Source organism: Nothoprocta perdicaria, unplaced genomic scaffold (genome assembly GCF_003342845.1).
Source record: "Nothoprocta perdicaria isolate Ctin4 unplaced genomic scaffold, notPer1 scaffold_545, whole genome shotgun sequence".
Lineage (NCBI taxonomy): Eukaryota > Metazoa > Chordata > Aves > Tinamiformes > Tinamidae > Nothoprocta > Nothoprocta perdicaria.
Window position 1 is genome coordinate 68,678 of NW_020455805.1, and position 25,946 is coordinate 94,623.

Sequence of the window (25,946 nt, forward strand, 5' to 3'; positions counted from 1 at the left end):
TTTTTTCCTCCCCCTCTTTGGAGAAAGGTGGGATATGGATGAAGCAAGGAGGGATCTTTGGAATTCCCGCGTTTTCTTTGGCTTTAAACCCCATCCGAGCAACGCGCTGGACACGGATGGAGCGGCACCGGCCGCAGCGGGAGCCGTTCTCCCCATCCGGCAAAGCCGGAGCGGGAAGGAGCTCATGGCAGGGAGGGAGATGCCGCTTTCCCTTCCCAAAATTCCCATAATTTGGGGAGCTTTTCCCGGCAAGGGGGGGACGCGGCATCCATGCATCCAGTGCCTTCTTTTCCATGCCCGAATCCCTTTATTTTGGGCGCTCCCTTTCTCTCCCTTCTCCTTTCCATGTGCGCTCCGGAGTCGCGCTCCGGATGGCTCCCTGGAGGGTTGGACTCTTCCCACCTCCATCCGTGCCGGGTTTTTCCTCCGGGATTAGAAAACCAGGGGGGAAAAAGCTTTGGAAAAAGCTTTGGAAAAAGCTTTTCCACTCGGCTAAGCTGGGGCCATCCAGGGCGCCTCGGGGCGCTCGCTCTCCCGCTCGGCATCTCCGGCGCTTCCCAAGCGGCTCCCGCTGGATTTGGGGGCTGCTTCCCAAGGAGAAACTCCGGAATTCGGGAGTCGGGTTTTTTTCCCGGCTGCCGACGGAGCAGCTGGTCCGTGGGATGCGCTCGGAGCCGGCGACGCGCGGGAGCTGCCGGCGAAGAGGTGCCAGGCAAAAGTCGGGATCGTCGGAGCGCTTTGGATACCCACGTGAAGGAATTCCTCTGGGAATAAGAGGTTTTTTGGGGATATTTTTGGTTTCCCGAGCCGGGGTGCTGAGATCTTGCTTCATCCGGAGAAATTCCTGCGCTGCTGGATCCGATTTCCGAGCTCTTCACCTGCATTTTCGGATGCTCATTCCTGAATGGACGAGCCCCTTCCCGGTCTGTGATCCGTGTGGCTGCGGGTCGGGAAAAGGGCGGGAAAATCCATAACGGAGGGAGACGTCGTTCCCGCATCGCGATCCGGAGTCGGATCCACGGAAGGCGCCACTTCCCAAATGGAAAAACCCTTGGAAAGCCGCAGCCTTGGGAAAGAGCACGGAAAAGCCCTCGATACCCCCCACATGCCGGGAATCCAAGCGGGAATTTGTGACCCCTTCAAAGCCCCAAAATCCCTTGGAATGGGGAGAAAAAAAGACAGCGACGGGCTCCGGAGCGGGATTATCCCACGGGATTGGGAAAAGCGGATCCCCCGGAATGATTTTAGCATTATTCTGAATTATTTTAGCGTTATTCGGAATGATTTTAGCGTTCTTCCCATAAATCCGTATTTTTCCGCCCCCCGCGGCGGCGGCTCTGGGCGCTTTCCCTCCGCGGCCCCCGGGGCGATGGGATGGGAAGAGGCGGCTCCGGAGAGGCCGGATAATTCCCTCTCCTCATTTGCATTGTTACCTTGAAGGTATTTATAGTCCTCGCCTCTTTCTCGCCCGGGTAAATTTAGCTCCTCCGGGCTCTTTTCTTCCCGATAAGCTCCGCTTTTTTGCTCTGCTCTCCCAATTTTTTTCCTCCTGCTCTTTTCCAATCCGACGGAGCGGGATCTGCCCCGGCTTGTCCCATGGGAACCTTAGGAAATCTCCTTCCCGTTTCCTTTCCCCTGTGGGTTTTATCCCTATGGAGTTGTTTTTCCCCGTGCGGGAAAGAAAACGGGGAGAAAATGGGTGGTTTTGGGTGCTCCGTGCGGAGAGGTGGGAATTTTTCCCGTGTAGCCGCAGGGATGCGGGTGGTTGGGTGGGAATGAGGGTGGCCTTGGGATGGAGGATGGTGCCGTCAACCTGCTGCTGCATCCCAGGAATCCCGGTGTCGCATCCTGGAGCTTCATCCCGGTGGTGCCGGAGTTCCCGGAGAGCGGGAGCTTTCCTGGGATACTGATTTGGGATGAGGAAATGGAATTCCGGGTCTGTTCGTGGGCAACTCTCCGCCATCCCGATCCATGCGGGAACGGAGAAGGATCCCTCAGCCTCATCCCGGTACCGGAAATCATCTCCCAATATGGGAAGCTTGGGAGCTTCCCATGAAGACCCACTGGGTGCTCTCCCTTGGATACATYCCGGGAGTGGGATCTGGGAAGCGGGATCTTCCTGGCGAAAACCCCCACTCCTCTCTCACATTCCCCCCTTTTTTTCCCCGCTTTCCTGTGTTTTTTCCCAGATTTTTCCGGCAACCCCCCGGCCGAAAACGCGGCGTTTCCGGGCGGGCGACGCGGCGCCAGCGGCGAGGGATGGAGAAACCCGACCCTCCTTTCCCGGAGCAAACGCAGGAAGAGCCGGGAGTGCCRCCGGAATCCGCGGAAGAGCCTCTCCCGTCCCCCGAGTGCTCCCAAGGTGCCGAGCGCCGGGCGTCTTTTGCGGACGAGGCTCCGGAGAGCCCGGATCCRTCGGGAGCGGAGCTCTTCGCTTCCCAAATCCCGCCGGCCGCCAGCCGGGATGGTGGCGACGGGATCGCGGGCGCCCAGGAGGATCCCGCTTTCTTCCCGCCTTTGGTCTGCCCGGAGCCGGACGTCACCTTGGAAGGCCACCACGTGGCAGGTAAGAGGATGGCCATATCCATCCATCCATCCATCCATCCATCCATCCTTCCCGGTCTGTTTTTGTGCCATTGGGATGTTTTTCTTGGAGAAGGAAGGTGGGATGGAGATGTCGGAGTCTTCCTGCTCCGTTGGATTTGCTCCGCTTGGAGGACCGCTCAAGCGGATGTTTCGTGGTGGATGGGTGGTCACCGGGGCGCTTTCCGGTGTTGGAATGTCRCCAGGAATCCGACGGCACTTGGAAAAGAGTGGGATGCGTGGAGGGAGAGGCTTCCCGAGCCTCTTTTCCACCCTTTTTCCCATGTGTCTGGATGTCTTGGTGGAGCGTTGGGCTTGCAGGGTTCCCCGTGCTCTTTTTCTGGAGAGCTTGGGAGAAGGAAATCATGGGAAACGCTTTGGGAATGGGAAAGCGGAAGGAATTGCTAGCTGGGATCCCTGCCCTGACATTCCCACCTTCAGCACCACAGACAGGGATGCAAAAAATCCCATTGGAGCTGTGCAAAAATCCAAGGGGGATGCAAAAATCCGGGGGCTTTTCCCCAATTCCTTGCTGTTCACAGGCTTCCCGCTCCATGGGAAGCGGATCCTGAAATCCAGGCGGCTTCGGATACCTCTCGGCCACGTGCTTTCCCAATATCCCATTGGATATTGGCCTGCCCCTTGGCAGGGCTCTCCTAATATCCCATTTTTTCTGCCTAATTCCCATCCCAAGTGCTCATTTCCTTCCGCTTCCGCAGCAGGGATCCCTCGGAGGGGGGAAAAAAGCCTGGGAAAAGTGGGATTTTAAGGATCGGGAGCCGCAGGGCATCCCATGGGATTGCAGCCTGGCGCCTCGGTGGGATATCTTGCTGGTTTTCCGATGTGATGGTTGGATCGGGATCCAGAGGTTRGTTGCTGATGGATTTTCTCGGAGCCCCGAGGAAAAGCTCATGGAAAAATCCACGTGGTCGGGAAAACCCTTCCTAGGATGTGTGGAAAAGCAGGAAAGAAGCCGGAAAAGCTTTGGGGAAAAAGCCACCAGGTCCTGGATTTGGGGACCTCCTGCTCTGGGGGTGTCACCACAGCGTGTGGTGCCACCAGGTCACCATGGGGACACCGTGGTGGCAGCTCCATGGGCTTGGGCTGTTGGTGGCCGTCCTGCTTCCAAGGTTGCCCAACTTCTGGTTGTTTGGACTGATCTTTGCAACTAGGAGACAGCTGGTGGCTTCCAGTTTGGGATAAAACCCCCCGGAATGGGGAGAAAAACAAAGGAATGGGGTTGGGAAAAGCTTGGAGAGAGCTGAGGAGGCGGAATAAGACCAGAGTAAATATTTGGGAATCTCAGGTTGGGGAATACAGAGAATTCCAGCCTGGAAATCTCTTAACATGGAGGTTGCTTCTTCCTGAAGTTGGGAAGAATGGAAGGTGGCTTTTCCTTTGGGATCGGAGAAAGGTGGGGCGTCGTTTTGGGAGGCCCTATGGAAGCCCAGGCTCGTCGGCACCTGTTGCTTGGAGAAGGTCCATGGGGACCGTGCTCCTGGTGGAGCTCCGTGTTCATCCAGGCCTTTGAAGGCCTGGTGGGATGATGTCAAGGTGTTTCCCAAGCCGACGGTGCAGCCGGGTCGCACAGCGTGACCTCAGTTGGGTTGTAGTTCTGGTGACGGGTCAGCCGCGCTGGTGGTTGACCTCGCGTTTGAAGGCCAACGTGGAGAAAAAGAGGAGACCTGCAGGGTAGGATGTTGTTTAAGATCCATGGTTGAGTCTCCATGGTCTTCTACAGTGTCCTCGTCCTTGAACGAAGGCTTGGTGGCACCAATGATTCACCGCCACATAGGTGTGGTTAGATCTTAAACTGCTGCTGTCTGTCCTGGGTCTTGGTTGCTTTGTTGGAGGTCAACCAACCAACTCTCTTTGGAGGTAGGAACATGAGGTAGGAGGAACCAGCTGGAGCAGCTGGTCTATCAAAGCCTGGAAGACAAAGCCAAGGGCCAAAATAGGGGGCCAAAACACTTCCAGCCCTTGCGTAGCCAGGGATGGTCCTAGGGGAGATGTGTGGGGACAGGAAGAGATGTTGCTGTTTGAGTCTTAATTGGAGTCTTCTATGAGCACCTTGAGGGAAACAAGGTGGTTTTGATGGATCCTCGTGATGTATCCTCATGAACTGCTCCGGTTGACCAGGTGGATCCTCATGAACTGCTCCGGGTTGAAACCCTCTTGGTTCCATCTTGGGCCAGTTGCCCCCAGCCGCAAGAGCGATGAGGAAACTGGTGGAAACCCCTCCAACCCCCTTCTCCAAGCAGAGCAGCTCGAGCCTTCCCGTCCCGGGGCACATTTGCCGACGGTTGGACTGTTTTCCTGGCCCTCCCTTGGACCCCTTCCAGGAAAGATAGGAGAGTCATGAGATAGGCGCCCGACCAAGGTGCAGCTCTTGATAATCTCCTGCAGGGCCGTCCTTGGTGTCTGTGTCCRGTGACTGTTGGTCTTTTCCAAGGCTTTGGGTGGCTGAGAGGCCGTGTTGACCCTCCGGAGCACGGGGTGACTATTGCTCAGTGTTATCTCCTGGCCACCTGGGGCCAAATCGCGTTAGGCCGCGTTCAACGTGCCGGGTTTCAGCTGAGCTCGACTGGAAGCTGGAGCTCGTGGTCCCCGTGACCTTCCTCCCTCGTTCTGGTGGCCTCGGAGCCGGCGCGTGTCGCCGGGAAAGATGTCGTGTTGTCGCCTAGCGAATAAAKAATGGGATGGACGAGCCCAAGACGATGGGCAGGGTTTCACCTGGGACGTGGAGTTGGGAACGCTGAAGTTGCCTGGAGAAACGCGTGGCTCCTCCTGGCGAAGGAGCAGCCCAACYTTGGGGTCTTCCTGAAGGCTTTGGGGGTGGGTGGGTCTAGGGGTGGCTTAGACAAGCGGCAAGGTCTTCTCAACGGGGTTTGGAGCTTGGTGGCTCTCTAAAGGTGCCTTGGGCAAGCGTCGAGGTCCTCCCAATGGGGTTTGGAACTTGGTGGCTCTCTAAGGGGGCCTTGGGCAAGCATCAAGGTCTTCCCAACAGGGTTTGGAGCTTGGTGGCTCTCTAAGGGAGCCTTGGGCAAGTGTCAAGGTCTTCCCAAGGAGATTGGGTATTGGTGGCTCTCTAAGGGTTCTTTGTGCAAGCGTCTAGGTCCTCCCAACAGGGTTTGGAGCTTGGTTGCTCTCTCTAAGGATACTTTGGGCAAGCATCAAGGTCTTCCCAATGGAGTTTGGGTGTTGGTGGCTCTCTAAAGGTGCCTTGGGCAAGTGTCAAGGTCTTCCCAAGCAGGTTGGGTGTTTGTGGCTCTCTAAGGGTGCCTTGGGCAAGTGTCAAGGTCCTCCCAATGGGGTTTGGAGCTTGGTGGCCCTTTAAGGGAACCTTGGGCAAGCGTCGAGGTCCTCCCAATGGAGTTTGGAGCTTGGTGGCTCTCTAAGGGGGCCTTGGGCAAGCGTCAAGGTCCTCTCAATGGGGTTTGGAGCTTGATGGCTCTCTAAAGGTGCCTTGGGCAAGCGTCAAGGTCTTCCCAATGGATCTCGGGTCTTGGTGGCCCTCTAAGGGAACCTTGGGCAAGTGTCAAGGTCTTCCCAATGGGGTTTGGAGCTTGATGGCTCTCTAAAGGTGCCTTGGGCAAGCATCAAGGTCTTCCCAATGGATCTCGGGTCTTGGTGGCCCTCTAAGGGAACCTTGGGCAAGTGTCAAGGTCTTGCTGAGGAGATTGGGTGTTGGTGGCTCTCGAAGGGTGCCTCGAGCAAGCATCAAGGGCTTCCCAATGGAGTTTGGAGCTTSGTGGCTYTCTAAGGGGGCCTTGGGTGGGTGTGAAGGTCTTCCCAAGAGGTTTGGGATTTGGTGGCTCCCTAAAGGTGCCTCGGGCAAGCGTCAAGACGGGCACAGGGCGTTGACACAAGGGTGGGATGGAGCACCGCGACGTCCCCGCGGGTTGACGAGGCGGCCTTGGCCGTGGCCCTTGCGCGCGGCCGCTCCGTCCTCTCCTTCCATGGCTGGGCTCTTTCCGCGGAGCTTTGGCCCGCGTCCGTCGGGAGCGCTTCTCCAAGCAGAGCACCTGCCATGCCAGTCTCTGGGCATCTATAAATAACCGCCCGGAGCCGGCACTAACCAGGCCACGCTTTAAAAATAAGTCGGGGCTGAGCCAGGATGCCGCCTCTCAAACTAGGACGAGCCCAAGGGGAGCCCAAGCCCTCCATCCTTCTCCTCCCACTGGAGAGCTGAAGCCGGGAGGCGTTTCCAGGTGGGAAAGGGGCCGGGGTTGTTGCTTGGAGGCTACGGACTCCGGAGCTGGAGCCTCGGGGTGTTGGGTRGAGCGAGGCTCCTGTTCCCGGGGTAAATCCCATGGGATGTGGAGCCCGGTGTATCTGCGTAGGTGGCTTGAAGGTGGACTGCTTGAGCTGGGTGCTGTGGGGACATCTCTGAACCTTGTTGTCCCCTTGGCTGTGGTCGTTGACCCCTTGGTCATGGCCATTGTCCCCTTGGCCACTACCCCTTGGTCATGGCCGTTGTCCCCTTGGCCATTGCCTCCTTGACCGTTGTCCCCTTGGCCATGGCCATTGTCCCCTTGGGCATTGCTCCTTGGCCGTTGTCCCCTTGGCCATGGCCATTGTCCACCTGGCCATGCTCAACACAGACTCCTGCTCCATCCCAACTGCTGGATGACTGGGCAACCCAAGCAAGTGGCCAAATCCCGCCTCCAAATAGGAGAAGGGATGAAAATTATCCCGAGGAACGTGAAGGTCRTGGCCAGGAGTTGTTCTGCAGGGGCCAAGCCTGGGTTGCTGCCGCATCAAGTCCATGGTCTTTTCCTGCTCCCAGCAAATGGGAGCTCTTGGAGCTCCCATTGGAGCAAGGGAGGAGGAAGCGTCGCGTGAAGGACACTCAACTCATCCACAGGTCTCCAAGCAGATGAATCATCTCAGCACCTTCTGAGGTGGTTGGGGAGCCCTTGGAGCACCCGGATGCACCGACCGGCCGCGATTGGACAGAAATGGTGAATGTAGAGGTCAAGTCTCCTCCTTGGAGACCCCTTTGGTATCAGAAGGATCTCGGCAGCTTCTTGGGCCTCCTTTTGGTGGTTCTTCCTCATCCCAGGGATCTCCTGGCACCCAACGTGCGAGATGCCACCCAACAAGCACCAACTTGCTCCCATCCTTCGGAATTCCTTAAGGGAAGAGTTTTCTGACGACAGATGGCAGGAATTGAGGGGAAAAAGCTGAATTTTGGCTCTAGGCTGCAGGCAAAAGTGTCATTTTTGAGGCTGATGCCAAGAGGTGGCCACTGTGCTCCAGGTACRATGGAGGTGGCAGCATCTTCTGCCCTCGCTCCCTGCGGTTCTTCCTGGCGCCGAGCGCCTGTCCCGCGGCGTGCTCCGAGCCTGGGATTCCCACCGGGAATCTCGGCGTGATCCCGGGAACCTGGAGCMGCCGCAATTGCGCTTCCTGCAAGAAGCCCGCGCGTCGCCGAGCCTGGATCTTGGCCAAAACCTCCCTTTTTTTTTTCCAGGAAACGCCCCGTTTCGCTTTCATTTGGTGACCAACAAACCCGGCGCGAGCAGCAGCCCCTCGATCCCGCTCCACACAAGGCTTTTCCAGGAGGATTTAAGGAATTCCTTCCTCCCCCCATCGGATTTGCAGCTGGCCGAGAGCAGCCGCCTGCGGAGCCAACCCTGCTGCTGGCAACGTCTCCGCTTTTCCGCTTCTCCCAGGCCTTTTTAAGAAGCCATCCGGGCATTGCAGGTTGCAAACCACACTTAGGTTGTTTTTTTTCCCTCTTTTTGGTGTTTTTTCCCTCGATTTAACCGACTCACAGCTCCCGTGCCATCAAATCCCGCAGCCACTTCCCTCAACTTCCCACTCGCGCCGTCGCCTTCCCTTCCGCTCCGAGGGATTTCACCCCACGCTCCCAATTCCTGGGATCCCCCAGCGTTCCCGTTGCAAATTCCCTCTCCTTTTCCAGCGGTTGCTTAACGGTTGTTGACATTGCAACTTTGAAGGTCGCTTTGGAGGTCGGGAATCACGTGGGGAAGTTGCCGGCGGCTCCGGGAGCCTCCTGTTTATCCCTGCAGGTTTATTTTGGACTTAGGGTTTCTTCTCGGATCGGCCGGTTCTCCAGCGTCCTCTCCGCTAGATTTTTCCCGCTATCCATGAATCCCGCTGCYGAGATGCAACCTCTGCTCCCGCGAATCTGTTTTTTCCTTAGGAGCCTCTGTAGAGGACGGGGAGTCCGGGGAGCCTCAGAGGGTCCCGGGCCTCGCGGGATCGCCCAATTTTGGCCCAAACGGCCAAGATTTTGGCCCAAACAGCGCCTGAGGGTGTGGCCCTTCCTGCGAGCGGCCGCCGCGTCCTCTTCTGGCTCYGCTTTTTTGGCTCGGGAACTCGCAGGTTGGCCTCCTTCCTTGGAAAAGGAAGCGCCTCCTTCGCGGCCGCTCTGGAGGAGGAGAGAGTCATCCCAACGCGGAGCTGCCTCCCACTTCCTGTGGTGCCGGAGCTTCCTGAGCACCGGAATTTGGGTGCCCCCCCTCTAGACCCCCAAGCTGCTACGGCTGCCGAGTGGAGCGGGAGGATCTTCTTGGAGGCCTCAGAGAAGCTGGCGTGTGGAGGATGGCCACCTTTGGGTGGACCCTGTGTTGGAGGATGGAGAAGCTCTGGTGTCCACCTCAAAGCATGACCAAGGACACCACGTGGATGTAGAGGCCATGGCACGAAATACCCCACGTGGCAACGGCTGAGGATGAGAACTTGGGTGGAGCTGGTGGCATCTGGACCCCCATCGAGCCAACGATCGACCTGGAGAAATGGAGCCGCTGGCGTTTTCTTGGCTGCTGTTGCAGGTCCCTGGGGGTTTGGTCACCCTCGCTGGCCAAGGAGGACAGCGGAAGGGGTCGGAGGTGGCTCGTGCACGGCCAGGTCACCATTGCTGGCGTGAAGCCCGGACAATGCAGCGCCCTTCCCCACCACCCGCAGCCTTCGGAGATGCCTTGGGCTGGCCCGTGCGACCGCCCGAGCGGGAGCAAGTTGGGGTAACGGAGACGGGATACGCCGGGACGCTGCTGCAGATGGAGGGTGGAGGGACGTCCTTGTTCCCGCGCGCACGGTAGGAAGCATGGCCCTGTTGTGGGCACTCATGTGGGGCGTGAGGTCTACAGCATCTTGGCAGGGCTCAATCAAGTCGTTCCTGATGATCTAGGAGCCAAGTGGTGGGAGAGGGAACCAGGGTGGGATCTTCTCCCTCAGGCTGCGACTCGGAGGYGAGAGGGGTGCTTGATTTGGGTGCTCTTGCCTGCCCAAGAGCCCATTGGTCAAGAAAYACGGGGGCCACAGCTTGTGTGGGTGCTCCAMGGTCTCCTTGGCCCTCTTGAGGCCYGTGGTGCGTCGCTGGCCRAAGGGCAACGCGTAGCCTGGGGCCAAACGTTGGCCTTCATGACCAACCAGTCAAATGGCCAGTCAGACATTGGCCTTCGTGCCTATCCCATTGGCAGTGTCCAAGCGGTTGTTCTTGCTCAATGTCCAAGAGACCTCCAGCTCTTTCCCATGCTGCTGTTTTGGAGGATGCCTCCAAACTCGTGGCACTTCTTGAGCCAGGAGATKGTTCAGGAAGTGGGAAGAAGGCTGGATTTTTGCTCCACAAGTCAGCTGTGGACCAGAGCAGAAGCTCTTGAGAACAACAGGAGGGCATGGCCTTCTTCTGGGAGATGGGGCACCAAAACAGGTCCTCATGGTGCTAAAAACGGGCAGGAGAGACCTAAGCTTGCCTCCCATGCCTTAGCAGCACCCTGTAGGCACCTCTTGAAGCTCAGTTGAGTAACGCTTGTTGGGTGGTGGTCCAGTTGTCCTCACCCTGGCAGATACGGAGAGGAGGGAAGGCCTCAATGAAGCCTTGATGTTCTTCTCCATTAACCTCAAAGGCTTTTCCCGAGAAAGAGGTGTGGAAATAGAGGGTTGGGTTGCAGTCCTGGTTGCTTCTGCAGCCTTAGTTTGTGGGTCTGCTTTGGGCTGAGTCCTGTCCTGGTCACCCCTTCCTAGGCTGTGGGGTTAAAACGGGCAGCTTGGCCCCACGTTCATCCCTAGGGRCAGGCTCTCCGCTCGGATCTCCACGGTCACGCGGCTCCTTTGGAGCGTCTCTTCTGGCCCCGGGCAAAGTCCGRTGGGCAGCAACGTTGCACAACCCTGGGTCCTCCCTGGCCCTCGAAGGCACCAACCTCCATCAGCCTCCCCTTGTGGAGGCAGAACTAGAAGGTGCTGAGGGACCCACGTTGCTCCCTCTGGTCTTTGGTGTCTCCACGTTGACCCGCTCTGCTTGGCCTCAAGGTCAACCTGTCTGCAGGCTTAGGAGTGCCCTTGAATGTAGCCCTGACCTTCTCCTGGCATGAAGGAGACCAAATTATGGCCCGTCACCTTCTACAAACATTGGGAGACATGCTCAGCTTGCAGATGAAGGTCCACCAGCCTTTTTGCGTTGAGGAGACACTGTGAAGTTCTCATCTCCGGTGGTGGGACCAGCTCCTCATCCGTATTCGGTAGCGTGAGTGAAAGATCAGATCCAGGAAACCCTGGCAAAAAGAAAGATCCAGGAAACCCTGGCAAAGGAGAGAGCGGTGGCCTTGTCCAAGCTCTGGGAAGAGGCTGGGACATTTGGGGGCTCGGATGCTTGGAGGAGGCCGTGATGGAGATGTCTTCTGCTGCAGGAACACAGTTGGGAGCAGTAGCGTCTTCTCTGGTGCTTTTGGGAGGACCTGAGGCAGAAATAGCACCCGAGGACTCAAATTGGGGCCACCCGAGCAGCTCTGAGCTGCCTTCCGGAGCCTCTCGGTGGCACCGGGGGACGTTGGGCTGTGCGGCTGCCGCCGGGGCTCTCCCAACCTCCGGTTCCTCTTCTGCGGGGCGCCGTGGCGTTTCGCAACGCTCGCCGTGGGTCTTCCCCGGCATCGCCGGCCCCTTCGGAGAGGGAAGAGCCGAGGCCATTGATCCCTTTGCGGGATCACGATGGTCCTCCACTTTTTTGGGTCCCATGGGATCCCATCCCAGAAACCCAAGTGGTTTCTTTTTCCCCCGAGGTATTTGGGGCGCAGAAGGAGCAGCAGGTGCCAGCACCCATGAGCAAACCTGCTGGGACCTCTTTGCTCTCGAATTAAACCCTCGAGATTAAAGAATTAGCCTCGACTCAGAGCTGGGCTTTAATTCCAGAGCTCCATCGGGCCCTTGCGACATCTCCCRTGACTCGGAAGCTGATGCAATAACTCAACCCTCGCCTAATAACGGTGCTCGGATGGTGGTGCCTGGTTGTGGAGGAGCTCAAAGGAGGTTCTTGTCTTGTTCTCCCATCCGTGTTGGGCAGCTGGGAAAAGCTGACACCTTGGGGAGCACGGGGAGCCTCGGGATGGGCTTTTAGGAGAGCATCGGTTGGTTTGGAGAAGGCTCTTGGAAGCAAAATGGTGTTGGAAATGCTCCTCCGTAGACGAATCCTACCTAAATTTTGATTTCTGAAGAGGTTGGTTGGGGCCTAAACCCAGTCTTGACCATTTGGAAGAGGCCGTTTCGCTCATCTGGGTGTCAGCGTCCTTGGGCAGTGTTGGTTTTCCCACCGGTGCCTGCGACCCAGTTGCCTCGTGTAGGTYCAGGGTCCGTTGGAGAGCTGAAGTTGGGGCCGCATCTCCCACCCCGTGTGCCTAACTTAGGAGCTGGACATGAGAAGACCCGTGGAGGTCAGGTAGGCGTCCTCCAGCGTTGGTGTTCATGGAAGCGGGTGTAAAGGAGACCATCCGTTATATTTAAGGGACAGATTTTACTCAGTTGAAGAGCCTTTGATGTTCAAGAGATTAAGAATATGTTTTAGAGTTCCTTTATCTTTGTTTTTTTTTGGTCAAACTCCTCAGAAAACTGGTCAAACTTTCCAGAAAAGAGGTCTTCTCCCTGTTGCTAGCTGGCCGTGGGGCGTGATGGTTACCACCCCCGTCTAAAACCTGCTTTTTGCTAAAGACTCTTGGATTTGTGTGTTAAATTCTCRAATAGCAGAGGTTGGAAGGGGCCTCCTGAGGTCTTCAGCCCGTGCTCAGAGCACAACCAATTTTCCACTTAGGCTGAGCTGCTTAAGGCTCGTTCGATTGAGCTTGGAGGATCTCCAGGRATGGAGATCTCTGCCATCCGTGGCCTGTTCCCCTTTAGTGAGGAACTTGTTGTCACTTGTCTCGTTCCCYTGTTGCGTGTCTTCAAGGGGAGCTCAGCTCCGTTTTCTCTACGTGTCCCCCATCCATAGCTGTTGTCTTGACGGTTCCCTTGCCTTCATRCCCTGTGCCCTCCACCCCCAACCCTCCTGGTGGGCTTCCATGGACTCGTTCCAACGTATCGGTGGCTCTGCGACCTCCCGGTTACCGTTTGTCATGTCATAGCGTGGCCGTTAGTCCTAAAATACCTTTTGGAGAGCSTCAACAGGGACCCTCTGCATAGGAAGCATCTGCTGCGCGGAAGAGCAGCGGCTTTTATGTTTCGGAAAAAGAGGAACTCCCTCRAGTTGCGCTGGGAGATAATCGGGACCCGTATCCGGAGGGGGTGTCTCTGCTTGCTGCATCCCCATGCAAGAGCTGAAGCATCGAGATGTTTCTCCAAGCTCTTCCAAGCRCGTGGCCCCATTGTCCCTGTTGAGATCGGGAGGGATTTTTTGAAGTCGCTTGGGATTGCTCCCAAAGATTTTGTGCGTGGATTYGTTGACTGGCGGATGCCCCTTCTCTTGCTTGGCGTGCTCCGTTGCAAAGTTGACCCAGTTGAGTTGAGGGGTGGAAGGGGGCGTGTGTCCATCCATCCTGGTCCTTCCCTGGCTGGTTGTGAAGGGTTAGACCAAATCCTTGCGCCGGGAAAGGCGGCGGTGCCTCTTGGACCTGCTGTTAGTCCACTTACCAGCCGTGACAACCGTAGCGAGCCGGAGCTCTTCTGGAGACGTTCCTCACTCATTGACCTTTGAAAGGCATCGTGTGAGTCACCAACCACCTCTAGAGTGAGTTGGCCTCATCCAGGAGGATTCCYGGCCTCGGAAACCCAAGGGTTTGGAAAACCCAAGAGCTCTCCCTTATCTTGGAGCTCACTGTGTGTTTTCCTCACGAGCTCATGTGACATCTCCCTATCTTTTTGAAAGCCTCTTGGTGTCCCGTCCGGTTTCCTTTAACTCTTGGGACACAGGAGGGAAAATGGGAGAGGGGACAAGGAGTATTTTAGGTGTTGGTGAGACCAGGACCTCCAAACCCAATTGGTGGTGCTGGTCTCCCTCGGGAGAAGCTTCCTCCCCGCTCCTGGGGTGAAGAGCAGCAATCCTTGCTGGCTCCCCATCCAGGGTGAAGTCGCGTCCAGCTCCCTCCTCGCTCCCGGTTTCCAAGAAACCGGCGTTTGCAGGGAGCGCCGTGACGCGCTCGTCGGGACGCAGATAAATCACGGCCTGTTTTCCTCTAAAGGAGACAGTTGCTAAAAATAGGAGCCATGCTGGAGCTCTCCAGAGAACAAAAGCACTCCTGGAAGGCACCCGTCGCCGTCCTTTTCTCCCCGATGTGTCCCCTCCTTCCTCCCTTGTCCCTCTTCCCGCTGCTCCATTTAATTTTTTTTTTTAATTTTCTTATTTTTTGGAAGGATTTCAAATCCGTTGCGTTGGGAAACGTGGCTTTTTTTGCAGGCCGCGGCTCCCGGCCCTTCCCCCTGGCAGGGCTGCTCCGTGGTGACTCAGGCTTTCCTGGAGGAACGTGGCCCTTTCTAGCGTGACCTCCACCGGTTGGCCCCGTAGCTCCCTGGGCTTTTCCAAGGTGCCTTTGAGGCCAAGAAGAACCAGGAAGGCTCTTTCTGATGCAGCCTCCAGACCACATTCTGATGAGGTTCTGGTGGCCGTGGAGCTCTGTCCTGTTCCAGCTCCGTGCCTACCAAAAGAGCCCAAAATCCACCTGGGAATCGCATCTGGGGATGCAACCTCCAACTTGGAGATGCTCAGCTGGAAAAGTCTCTCCTTAAATGTGCCTGGAACCCCAAATATTGCAAGGGCTGAAAGCCAAGCCCTGCTTTTCATGTTCCTCCTTGTGGGCCAGGTCCTGCCTTGCTTCCCTTGTCTTCATGACCGATACGGTGCCATGAACCCCGTGCTGCTCAGGCCACCATGCTCCGTTGTTGGGGTTTTATGGCCCAGAACCATCAGCCCCCAAAACAACCATGACCTCTGAGCAGATGCATCCAGCGGGGAGAGGACAATAAGGTCTGATGGAGGTCAAGGATGGGCAGTTTGGCCCACAGGAGCTCCTAGGGCTCTGTTCCAGCAAAGCTTGTCCCCTTGGCTCCAAGGTGAGCCCTGGGTGGTCGTGGGACACCTCATGACCCCAAGATGATGCTGGGGCATCATTTACGGAGCAGGTGATGGTCCCATCCTGCTGCTTTCTCCCTTGGTGTCCGTCTACGCCTCAATGTCCCCAAGCTCCTGCCCTCATTGGAGACAACGAGCGAGTCCTTGTTTTTTTTCCATCCACACGGATGGCTCCATGCGACAGGGAGCAATGACCAAGCCATGAGGAGCAAGGCCTCAAGCATCCCATCCTGAGCTTGACCTGGGGCCTCCTGGTGGCTCATGGAAATCCGTGGGTTGGATTCCCACGTCCTCATCGCTGACATCCAGGTGGAGCCCCAACCTCCCCTCCCTCCTACGTTGGATGYGTCTAGCTTGGTCGAACCACAGATGGGCTTTGGAGGAGCCCAGAGGGGACTTGCCCACCCATCTTCACCAACCACAACGCYACCCTGTCTTGCTCCTCACCTTCAGACATAGTTACCTTCGCCCAGGAGCCATCCTGGTGGTGAGGGAACCTCTGAGCTCCTGGCATCCAGACGAAGCCACCAGCACCTTCGTGGTCCAACCTGAGGACCCGGCACCCGCTCTCCTTCACGAGGTGGCCCGAACCAACCACGGCTCCCGGCCACGTTGGGGCATCTCTCCCTTAAACCTCTTAGCCGCCGTGGCCGCGATTATCCATCCGAGAGTCGCGGGCGGGATTAAACCCTCTTTAAGCGCGGCTCGGAAATCCTCCCCTAATCCGGACCCAGCTGCAGGAGGGAAGGCCGGAGCGGGAGGGGGGCGGTTTATCTGCTGGGAAAGCTTTTTTTTTTTTTTTTTTTTTAATAATGGCAAATCCCATAATTACGATAAAAATTTGCGCTCCAGGAGGCCTCGCTTTGGGCGCTGACCTTGAAGCTCTCCTCTCTTGTTGCAGATGAGCCTGAGCCTGCCCTCTCCGGCGCTGTCCCCGGCGCGGCTCGCAGGACCGAACTCCTCGGGTAAGTTGCCAGGATCCGGCCCGGAGCCGGAGCTGCTCTTCCCTTCAGATGCTTAAAAAAAAACCCCAAAACACCCCCAAAATCCCAACATTCACCCCCAAAATGGATTATCCCGGGATGGGGCGTTCCGCAGCCAAAGCGAGCGGTGTCCACCTGGTTGGGCTGTGCGTGTTGCTTAGGAGAGGCTGTGGAGTTGGCCGTGGAGGCCAGAGGTTGGGTTGTGTCCTCGGGTAGGGCTGGGCGYGTGGAAGAGTCTCGTCCTGCTCTGCATCTGCTCGGCCCTGGTGCCTGAAGGTCCTGCTGGAGGCCACGTCCTTCTCCCATGGAGACCTCCCTGTCCCATGAGTCTCACGGGGCCCTGTTGGTGCTGGGTCCTCCGCTCTATCGGCCTCCGGTCATCCTGGCAGGGCAGGTAGCGTCGCGGAGAGCGGGAAGGGCCCAACTGGGCCTGGAATCGCCTGTAGGGAGGACTTGGACTCAAGTTCAAGTCCTGACTGCTCTGCAGTCATCTGCATCTCTTGGAGGGTGTTTCAGAAGCCTCAGTGTGGCCACCTGGTGCCAGTCAAGGCGCTCGGTTTCCTGCGTGGCCTCCTACCAGCYCTGCAGAAGGTCTTGGTGCTCTCGTAGGTCTTGTCGCAGCTGCTGGTCCTATGCAGATGTCTCCAAACTCTTAGAGCGTCTTGGAGAGCATCAAGTGCCTTTGCTGCATCCTCTTGGCCTTGAAGCTCTCCCCTTGCCTCCAAGAGAAAGTCTCCCAGCCCAACCACCGTAGGTCCTTTGGAGCAAAGGCTGGGTTGCTCCTGGGCACATTCACCCCCTTTCTAACTCATCTTGGTGCCCACCAAACTCATCTTGGCGCCGTGGGGCCCACAGGGACCCTCTCCACGTGTTGTGGGTGGCGTGGAGCTCCACTGTGGAGCTTGTCCCATGGAGGTACTTGTTGTTCAGCTACAGGATAGGACCTGATCAGGTCTAGGGTCCATGGAGAAGGTCTGGAGGAGGACAGGGAGGAGGACAGGGAGGACCTCAGGCCCGTGTGCTCCATAGGGTTTGGGGTCTGTGCATGGTGAAGAAAGGAAGACTATGAGCAGCGTTTCCCATTCTTGGTGTGGAGAGTGACCACCTAGGGACCTCCATTTACTCATGGTGGACCTTCCTGCATCATCCTTTGATGCTGGAGACCTTTGCTATGGTCCACGTTGGTGCTTTAGATCTGGTTTTAGCCAGCTTGGAAGACGTCGGTAGCTTGGTCTTAGGCCTGCCAGTAGCAAGTGTCCTCGTTCGGAGCAACCATCCCCATGTAGTGATTTTTGACTCTCCAAACTYGTGGCATCCTATGGAGTTAGCAGGAGGAAAAGGGGAGGAGAAGCAGGGAATGGGGTGGAACGAAGGGAAGATGATTCCTTGGCCCAAACCAGGAATCTGGGATGGGAACCCAGGGAGCAACCACAGCCACCATTGAGACAGGGTCAGGAGAAGGTGAGGAGCTGGAYGTGACCAAGGCAGGATGGGAAGGGCTGGGGTTGCTCCTTGGGCTCCGTTTATCCGGAATTTTTCCTCTTTGGATCCAGCAGGGGATTTTTTTGGGAAATCACTTCTTTACGACCCTCTTAACGACCGTCCCACCCTTATTAAGTAACTAATGATTGTCCCAACTTGCTTGCAGCTCCACTCCTGAAGAGCCCGCGGACCTCCAGGAGGCCCCGTACGGGGCGGACGCCCGGAGCTCCGTAGCCCTCCGCACCATGACCGTCTCCGGCGGCACCTGGGATCCCTCGGAGGCGGGAGCGGGCGCCGGCAGAGGGCGAAGCACTTTGGAGAGCGGCCGCTGCGCCAAGGAGGCGGCCTCCGCCGCGGAGGCCCAGGCCGACCTGGAGGCGGCGCGCAGCGATGCCGAGGATGYGGAGGCCGGCAGGCCGGAGCGCCGGCGCGACCAACCGAAGCAAGCCGAGGGCCGCGGCAAAGAGCACTTAGAGAAGGGCAAGAGGACGGGCCAGAGGGCGAGCCCGAGGCTCGAGTGGGTGGCCCGGCCTCCCGAGAGCCCYGGGCCTCACTACAAAGACAGGAGCAAGTCGACGGATGGAGCGGCCGGCTTGTCCTCGCGGAGCCAGCCCGTGCGCGAAGTGCCTCCTCCTCCTCCTCCTCCGTTGACCTCCCCGGTGTTCCGGAAGAGCCTCAAGGGCGCCCTGGGCAAGGCCAAATCCCTGGAGAGCGTGGGCGCACGGCGGAAGGCGCCGCCGGGCGCCGCCGGGAGCCCCCCGGGGCCGCCCGAGTGGGCGCTGCTGCCGCTGGGCGCCGAGCTCGCCGTGGGCACCCAGTCGTGGACGGTGAACGCGGAGGCCTCGGTGGAGCGGGTGCCCGCCGGGAGCCTGGAGCCGGCGCCCTGCAGCTCCTACGGCGTGGAGGTGAGGCCCTACGTGTGCGGCGTCCTCCTGGAGGAGCCGGCCAAGGAGGAGGAGGAGGMGGCGGCGGCRGGCGCGGAGGAGGACCCCAGCGTCTACACGTGCATCGAGTGCAGCATCTACTTCAAGAAGAAGGAGCACCTCATGGAGCACATGCTGCAGCACAGCCGCGGCGCGGCCGGGGAGCGCGACGGGGCCGCGCGCGGAGGCCAGGGCCAGCTGTGCTGCAACGAGTGCGGGTGGGCCTTCGGCGAGGCCGCGGCGCTGGAGCAGCACAAGAGGCTCCACCAGGAGTCCCGGGAGAAGATCATCGAGGAGATCCAGAAGCTCAACGAGTTCCCGGACGAGGGCCGCGCCGCCCGGCTCCAGTGCCCCAAGTGCGTCTTCGGCACCAACTCCTCCAAGATCTTCGTGCAGCACGCCAAGATGCACGTCAAGGAGAGGAAGGACCAAGGCGCCAAGGGCGCCGGCCTCTACGGYGGCGAGGTGCGCGACGGCCCGGCGCCCATGGGCGCCTACGGGCCCTTCAAGGCCACCGAGCACGTGGCCCTGCCGGTCCCCGGGGGCTCGGGGGCCCCTCTCCCGGGGCTCTACGCCTGCGCCCTCTGCGGCTTCCCGGCCCCGGACGAGGCCGTCCTCAAGGAGCACCTCAAATACGCCCATTGCCCCCTCGCCTGGGACGCCGAGGCCTTCGAGGAGGACCCCAACCAACCGGGCCCGAGCCGCGACGCCTACAGCCCCGCGCGGCCGGGCCGCTTCGCCGAGGCCGATTACTTGGGCCGAGCGGAGCGCCCCGGGGGCCCGGCGCGCCGCGAGGGCGCCGCRCGCTACGACGTCCTCCCCGCCTTCGCCTTGGCCCGCCCGCGGCTCGACAGGAGCAACGGGGCCACCAAGAAGGGCTACCACGCGGGCGGCTTCCACGCCAGGAAGAGAGCGCCCTACGCGGCGCCCCACAAAGCCCTGGGCCTCGCGGGGCTGCCGGYGCCCAAGGCCTATTCCCACTTGGCCCTGCAGCAGCTGAAGAGGAGAGCGGCGGCCCGGCACGTTGAGGCCGACGGCGACGCTCTCGGCTACCACCCCGGCGGCCTGGAGGAGCTTGGGCACGCGTGGATGGTGGCCAACGACACCGGGAGCGCGGGGGAGATGCTCCCCGCAACGGCGGGAGGCGACTTGGCCCAGAACAGGGGCGTGAAGCCCGTCGCCGTCCCCCAAGCTGCCTTGGACCTCAAGAGGACGTTCAGAGACACCTTGAAAGCCACGGACTCTTCCATCGCGTCCGAGGAGCAGCAGCAGCAGCTGCGGATGATGGTGCCCATCGTGCTCCTCGAGCAGGTCAACCCGCACCCCAAAGCCCCCAAGCGGCCCCGGGGGAAGCCSTACAAGAAGAGAGCGGCGGCGCCACCGCCGCGGGACTTCCTGCTGGAGGAGCCGCTCCCGTTGGACATGCTCCTGTTGGACGCTCCCTTGGAGGGGCCCCTGGAGCTYGACGACCTCTTGGACTCCGACTCGCCCATGCTGAAGAACGAGGAGCGGAAATGCCCCTATTGCCCCGACAGGTTCCACAACGGCATCGGCTTGGCCAACCACGTGCGGGGCCACCTCAACAGGGTGGGCGTGAGCTACAACGTCCGCCACTTCATCTCGGCGGAGGAAGTCAAGGCTATAGAGCAAAAATTTTCCTTCCAAAAGAAGAAGAAAAAAGGTAGTATGTATTCAATTCGCCGTGCTTTCTCTTTCCCTTGCTTTACGCGGCGGGCTCCGCTCCTCCCGCCGACCTTGGGTACGTATGCGCCCGCGGCGGCGGGCGCCTCGCGGGGCCGAGGGGCGGCCGGCGGCGGCGGGTGCCCCTCGCGGAGCCCTCTGGGCGCTCAGCGGCCTCCGGCCTCTTCCCCCGCAGTGGCCAACTTCGACCCGAGCACCTTCAGCCTCATGCGGTGCGAGTTCTGCGGCGCCGGCTTCGACACGCGCGCCGGCCTCTCCAGCCACGCCAGGGCCCACCTGCGGGACTTCGGCATCACCAACTGGGAGCTCACCATCTCGCCCATCAACATCCTCAAGGAGCTGCTGGCCAACTCGGCTGAGCACCCCGTGCTGCAGGCGGCGGCGGCGGCGGCCGCGGCGGAGCCTTCGTCCCCGGGCCGCGAGAGGGACGCGGGGGTCTTCGTGCCCCGCAAGAACGTGGCGCCCGGGTCCGAGTGCGGCGTCCCCCGCTCGCCGCTGTCCCCGTTCCCGTCGGCTTGGGGAGACGAGTCCTTGCAGCCCTACCGAGATGGTGAGTGGCCCCCGAGCGCCTTGGGCGAGYGAGAAACGTGTTGGTGACCCTCAAAACTGGCTCCTCTGCTGCTCCCGTTGAGTAGAACCTTGGTGGAAGGGGGCGTGTTTCCAAGGAATGGTTTAATGGGCAGAACTGGGTGCTGGTTTGGCTTCYTCCACCACTTGGTGGGATGTTGGGTGAGTTGGATGTGTAGTGAGATATCTCTGCCACTTGGCTGGATGTGTGYGGAAAGAACTGATCTTGATAACCTCATGATAACCCCCAAAACTGGCTCCTCTGCTGCTCCCGTTGAGTAGAACCTTGGTGGAAGGGGGGKGTTTCCAAGGAATTGTTTAATGGRCAGAACTGGGTGCTGGTTTGSCTYCCTCCACCACTTGGTGGGACGTTGGGTGGGTTGAATGYCTTCTGAGATGGCTCCACYRSKTGGTGGGAKGTTGGGTGRGTTGGATGTGTGGTGAGATATCTCTGCCACTTGGTTGGATGTGTGCGGAAAGAACTGATCTTGATAACCTCATGATAACCCCCAAAACTGGCTCCTCTGCTGCTCCCGTTGAGTAGAATCTTGGTGGAAGGGGGCATGTTTCCAAGGAATGGTTTAATGGGCAGAACCGGGTGCTGGTTTAGCTGTCTCCAGTAGCTGGATGGACATCTGGTGGGTTGGAYGTCTTCTGAGATGGCTCCACCGCTTGGTGGGACGTTGGATGGGCTGAATGTCTTCTGAGAAGGCTCCACTGCTTTGTGGGATGTTGGGTGGGTTTGATGTGTGGTGAGATATCTCCACCACTTGGTTGGACGCGGAAAAGGTGGCCAAGTTCCTGGGAAGGGTGGGAAAAGCTCTTTAGTTCCCACTTCCCACCCATATGTTTCTTATCGGGATGGTCGTGCCGGCATTTCCCTGAGAAAAGGAGCCCCCCAGATTCCCCAAATGTCACCCCCTTCTCCTTGAAATCCAGCGTGAAGGGYGGCTTGGGAAGCAGAGCTGGAGCTCGAACCATCCCTCTCCTCTACCCAGGAGTCRGATTTGGATTTAGAACCGTGCTCGGATTTAGAACCGCGCTCAGATTTAGAACCGCGCTCGCTCCGGATTCCCTTATGAACAGCGTCTTTGGGAGAGCCCACCAGGAAAATGGGAACATTGGGAAAAGCCAAGAGGAAAGGCCCGGCTCTCGGCCGGCCGCTCGATACGTCTGTCGCAACCCCTTATTTCAAATCATTTTCTCAAGAGCGTTGCACGTATTTATTTAACTCTTGTTCCTGGTGCCAAACAAGTGGTAAATTGCCCCAAATCGGTTGCTCCTCCGGGTTCTCCTGTTGTCCTCCTKTTGCTTGAGGTCTGTTGTGTCTAACGCAACCTTAACCTAGGCCGTCCTGTCTCTGGTGGAGCCTTTACTGCCCTCCCAGCCCATCGTCRCTTGTCCATCGTTGCTTGTCCATCCTAAATGGATGTGACATCCTCTGCTCTTCTCCTGCTTCCTTCTTGCATTCTGACCTTGGAGAACCCACGAATCCTTTGGGAAGCGCCGCTCCTCAACCTTGGAGCACCCATGAGTTCTTCGGGAAGCGCCACTCTTCAACTGGCCTCCATCTCGGGCTGGTGGCCTCCGCTCCGGGCGCTTCTCCCGTAGCTCCCTCCTGGCCGTTGCGGCTGCCGACATCCTCTGCTCTTCTGCTTCCTTCTTGTGTTCTGACCTCGGAGCACCCATGAGTTCTTTGGGAAGCACTGCTCCTCAACCTCGGAGCACCGAGTCCTCCAGGAAGTGTTGCTCTTCAGCTGGCCTCCATCCCGGGCTGGTGGCCGCCGCTCCAGGCGCTTCTCCCGTCGCTTCCTCCCGGCCCTTGCGGCTGCCGCCGGCGCCTCCCTCCCCCCTGGCCCTGCTCCCGACGGAGCCTCTTTGCGGCTCTCCTGCTCCCGACCTTCTTGGCAGCCGCCTCGGACAACACGTGGCTCCTCTTGGCAGGCGCCGGGAGCTCTGAGGCAATGAGATCCGGCCCCGAAACAGCCTCCTTTTCCAGCCTGCTTCCTGGGATGGTTTCTGCTGACCCTGGTGGCTTCATCCTCTGGTTTTTCTTCTCCCTCTCGGCAGGTTTAATGTCCCTTTGCTGCCCCAAGACTCAAGGTTTTCTGCTAGGCTTAGATTTTGTCAACATCGAGACCCTCCTTTAGCTCAAGAGCATCGTCCTGCTCTTTAGACCATGACCTAGAAATTATTTGTAACCTTTTTTTTGGAATAAAACTCCACTTGATGGTGCTGCAGGATCATTCCCGATGCAAACCTGTCCGAAGGACGCGGTTCATGAGCTCTGGTGCCGTCTCCTGCTCCCTACCGGGAATGGGAAGCCAATGGGAAGGTGGTGAGGAACCAGCTGAACCCTCCTGTGAGCCCAGCACCTACCAAAACAGTGACCTTTTGGGAGGTGTCTACACATGGAGACGTGTCTTGGAGCTGATGAACCTCAAAAAGAAGGTTGGAGGGGTGAAGGGTCTCCTACAAACCCAACAGATGCTGTGTCCTTTCAGTAGTTGACCTTGGTGGAACTCATTACTCATTCTCCCATCCAGCCCTTGCCTTAGGTGCTGCCTGGGAGGATCCTGATGGGATTTGGGGCTCTTCTGAGCGCCTAATCACGTCGCCCTGAGCRTTGGAGCTGCTCAGACCACGTCAGGTTGTCCTGCAGTCCATCCCACACGTCGCGTTCTCCGAGCCTTCCATTAACAAGTCTAAGCTGCCTCTCCAGCCACTCAGAGGAGGCAATTTATCACCTGCCAATGATGTTAATGTTAAGAAAAGCCTAATTTGGAGCAGCTTTAGGAGAGCTCAGAAGCTGAGCTCCCCATCCCCTGCTTCCCTTTYGTATCCACTCCTTGCATTCAGCTGCTGAGCAGCATCCACATCCAACCTGACAATAATTTCTAGGTCACCCAGTTGTGACTCCTTCTGAGGATGAGACAGCCACGGAAATCTCGTTAAAGAGGAGATTCTGCAATTCCTCAATTTCCATTTTTTTCCCCCTTTCTCTGCAAGGACCGGCATAGGTTTTTATCTCGTTTTCCAGGTGCTGGACCCAATCCCGACCAAAGCATCCCGGCTGGAATGGAGCTCAAAAGGGGATGTGGAGAAGACAGAGCTCGCTTTAGGGGGCAACTAATGAAGAAAAAATAAAGGAGTAGAATATAAGAATCGAGAGCTCAAAAAATGAGCCGCAAGGGCATCAGCTTTGATCTGAAAACCCTCTGTCCCCCGTCTTGAGCTTTAGTTTCGCCTCCTTCTCCCCACCCCTCTGCAGGTCTGGTCACTTTGAGGCTGGAAGAGGATGTTTCTTGTCGATTTTTCTACAGATTTTTTTATGTATTTTGCTGCTTTCTCGATGCTATGATTCGGGAGCGCAGGTCTCGGCGTAGCTGAACTCTTGTTTCCACTCTGAGTTTTGCTGCTTCTGGTTAATCGAGGCCGATTCTCCACCAAGGGCAGGAGAAGGAATTCAAACCTTCCAGGCTTTGTAGAGCGTGGCCTTGAGCTCTGCCTCTTGCGGAGAAGCCTCCGTGTGTCCCGCGGTGGCCGTGTTGGCTGCGGACGGTCTTGGGAGAGGGTTTCGCAGCTCCGCATCTGACCCCAGCTCAGAGCGAGGCCAACTTCAAAGTCAAGGCCAGCTCCTTGGGGTCATCTCCAGCTGAGTCGGGGCAGGCMGGAGATGCCACCACCTCTCTTCGCAGGTCAACGTGCTCAGAGGACCTTGTAGATGAAGGGGCATGGTGCGATGACCTCCTTTTGCTTTAGCCCTTCTGATTTCCCTCACCCACGGCCTTGACCTATTTTCCGCCCTTTCTGATTCCCTTCTTGAGTTCCAGCTTGCTCGGAAGTTCCCGCTCTGCTTCCCGCCCATCCCCGCACGGGGAATCGCGCACGTTGCCGCCCTCCGTAATCCCCTCTCTTGCTCCCCCAAGATTTCTCATGGTGGGCAGCACCGCGGTCGAGCCAAGGGACGATTTTTAGCCTGATTTTGAGCTCTGTTTCCCCTGTTACTCCCCTATAACTGCCCTAGGTTGCCCCAAAATCGCTCCTCCGGGTCTTTCAGGGCAGCTTTTTTCATGGCAAGATGGTCGCTAACCCCACTCTTGGTCTTCCATCTGGGCAACCAACGTGACCAAGCTGACCCTTTCCGTAGTGCCTTCAGGAGCTGGGTTTTGAGAGACTGGTATCTTTCTGAGAGAGATTTGGCCCTGATTTGGAGGCTTTTTTCCCCAGATCGTGGCTCAAACTTGAGTATAACCCGTGGCTTCAAAGTGGCCCCGTCTGCCCAGCGGGCCATCCAGGTTACAGCAGTGACTTGTCCAAATCGGGCTCTTTTTGTGTGCATTGGAGGTYGGCCGCTCTGAGGATCTTCTCTCCCTTGTCCCGGGAGCAGTTTGGCTGAGATTCCTTGTCGGGATCTGTCATTGGCAGTCGYGATCCATAGGGGACCCAATGTCCTCCAGGCACCTCAAAGCTATCCGCAACGACACACGTGTTTGGAAACCTCCCAAAATGTCAAGATTTGGCCCAATATCCTTTCTAATTTTTGTCCTATCGGAAGCCGCCTCATCCATCGTTGGAAATGGATCCTGAGGAGCGTGGTCTCCCGATGGGAAGGCAGGTAGGGATTCCAACCTCCGAAATCTGGCCCCTAAAAAAGCTGGGATCGGTGCAGTTGTAGCTGCGGCTTTTGCAGGACTCTCCCCTGTCCCCAACCCTCTTGGGGTTTGGGGTGACCTGTGGGATTTTCCAGCTGGAATTGCTGCCCTGTTCTGGATTCGGTGTGGAAATGGAAGCTTTGGATTTGGATCTTCTCCCCGTCAACGGGGGTTTTTGCACCACGCTTGTTACCCGCCCCATGTGTCTAAGGGTCTTGTGGCGGTGGTTGGCAATTCACGGTGAGGTTCTTGCTCTTGTTTTGGGGTAGTTTTGCCTAAAATGGGGCCCGTCACTTGGGTTTTCCTCCTTGAGAGGAAGATGGGGTTTGTGGAGATGGYGTTGCTGTTGCCGGGGTGCGTTAAAGGCCCCGTTTTTGCGTTTTGTGCGCTCCTTGCTCGGCGAAGACCCTCATCACCGCCAACTACTCATGATTTCCCCACTTTGGGGCGCAGCAATTTGACCAAAAACCCAGTGYTGTGCCCCAAATTTTGACAAGGATGGTTGTGGCAATGCAACATGTGGGGACATCATGACCGGGGGACACTGCAGGGCAGCCGGGGGCCCGGACGTGGCTCCGTATCCTGGGCCTGGGGCATCTTGGGCCTCGCGCCCCAGTCTAGGCCTCGCGCCCTGTCATGGCGGCCCCCATCTCCTTCCCCCTCCACCGGCGTTCGCTAGCTCGGCGCTCCCCGCTGCGCCCTGGCCGGAGTGTGTGTGTGTGTGGAGGCGCCGATTGCTCGGCAGGCGGCTGCG

At 58.2% G+C, this 25,946-nt stretch overlaps 1 protein-coding gene across 1 annotated transcript in view; it reads left to right on the plus strand.

The window, feature by feature from the left end:
- Positions 1–2,259: 2,259 nt before the first annotated feature.
- WIZ (widely interspaced zinc finger motifs) overlaps positions 2,260–25,946 on the plus strand; it is a gene marked incomplete at its 3' end in the record, with an annotated part of 26,994 nt that continues 3,307 nt past the window's right edge. The window contains exons 1-4 of the mRNA XM_026048517.1: positions 2,260–2,566; positions 15,783–15,846; positions 17,513–19,953; positions 20,146–20,520. Of these exons, the coding sequence (XP_025904302.1) occupies positions 2,260–2,566; positions 15,783–15,846; positions 17,513–19,953; positions 20,146–20,520 (3,187 nt within the window). The remainder of the gene's footprint in view (positions 2,567–15,782; positions 15,847–17,512; positions 19,954–20,145; positions 20,521–25,946) is intronic.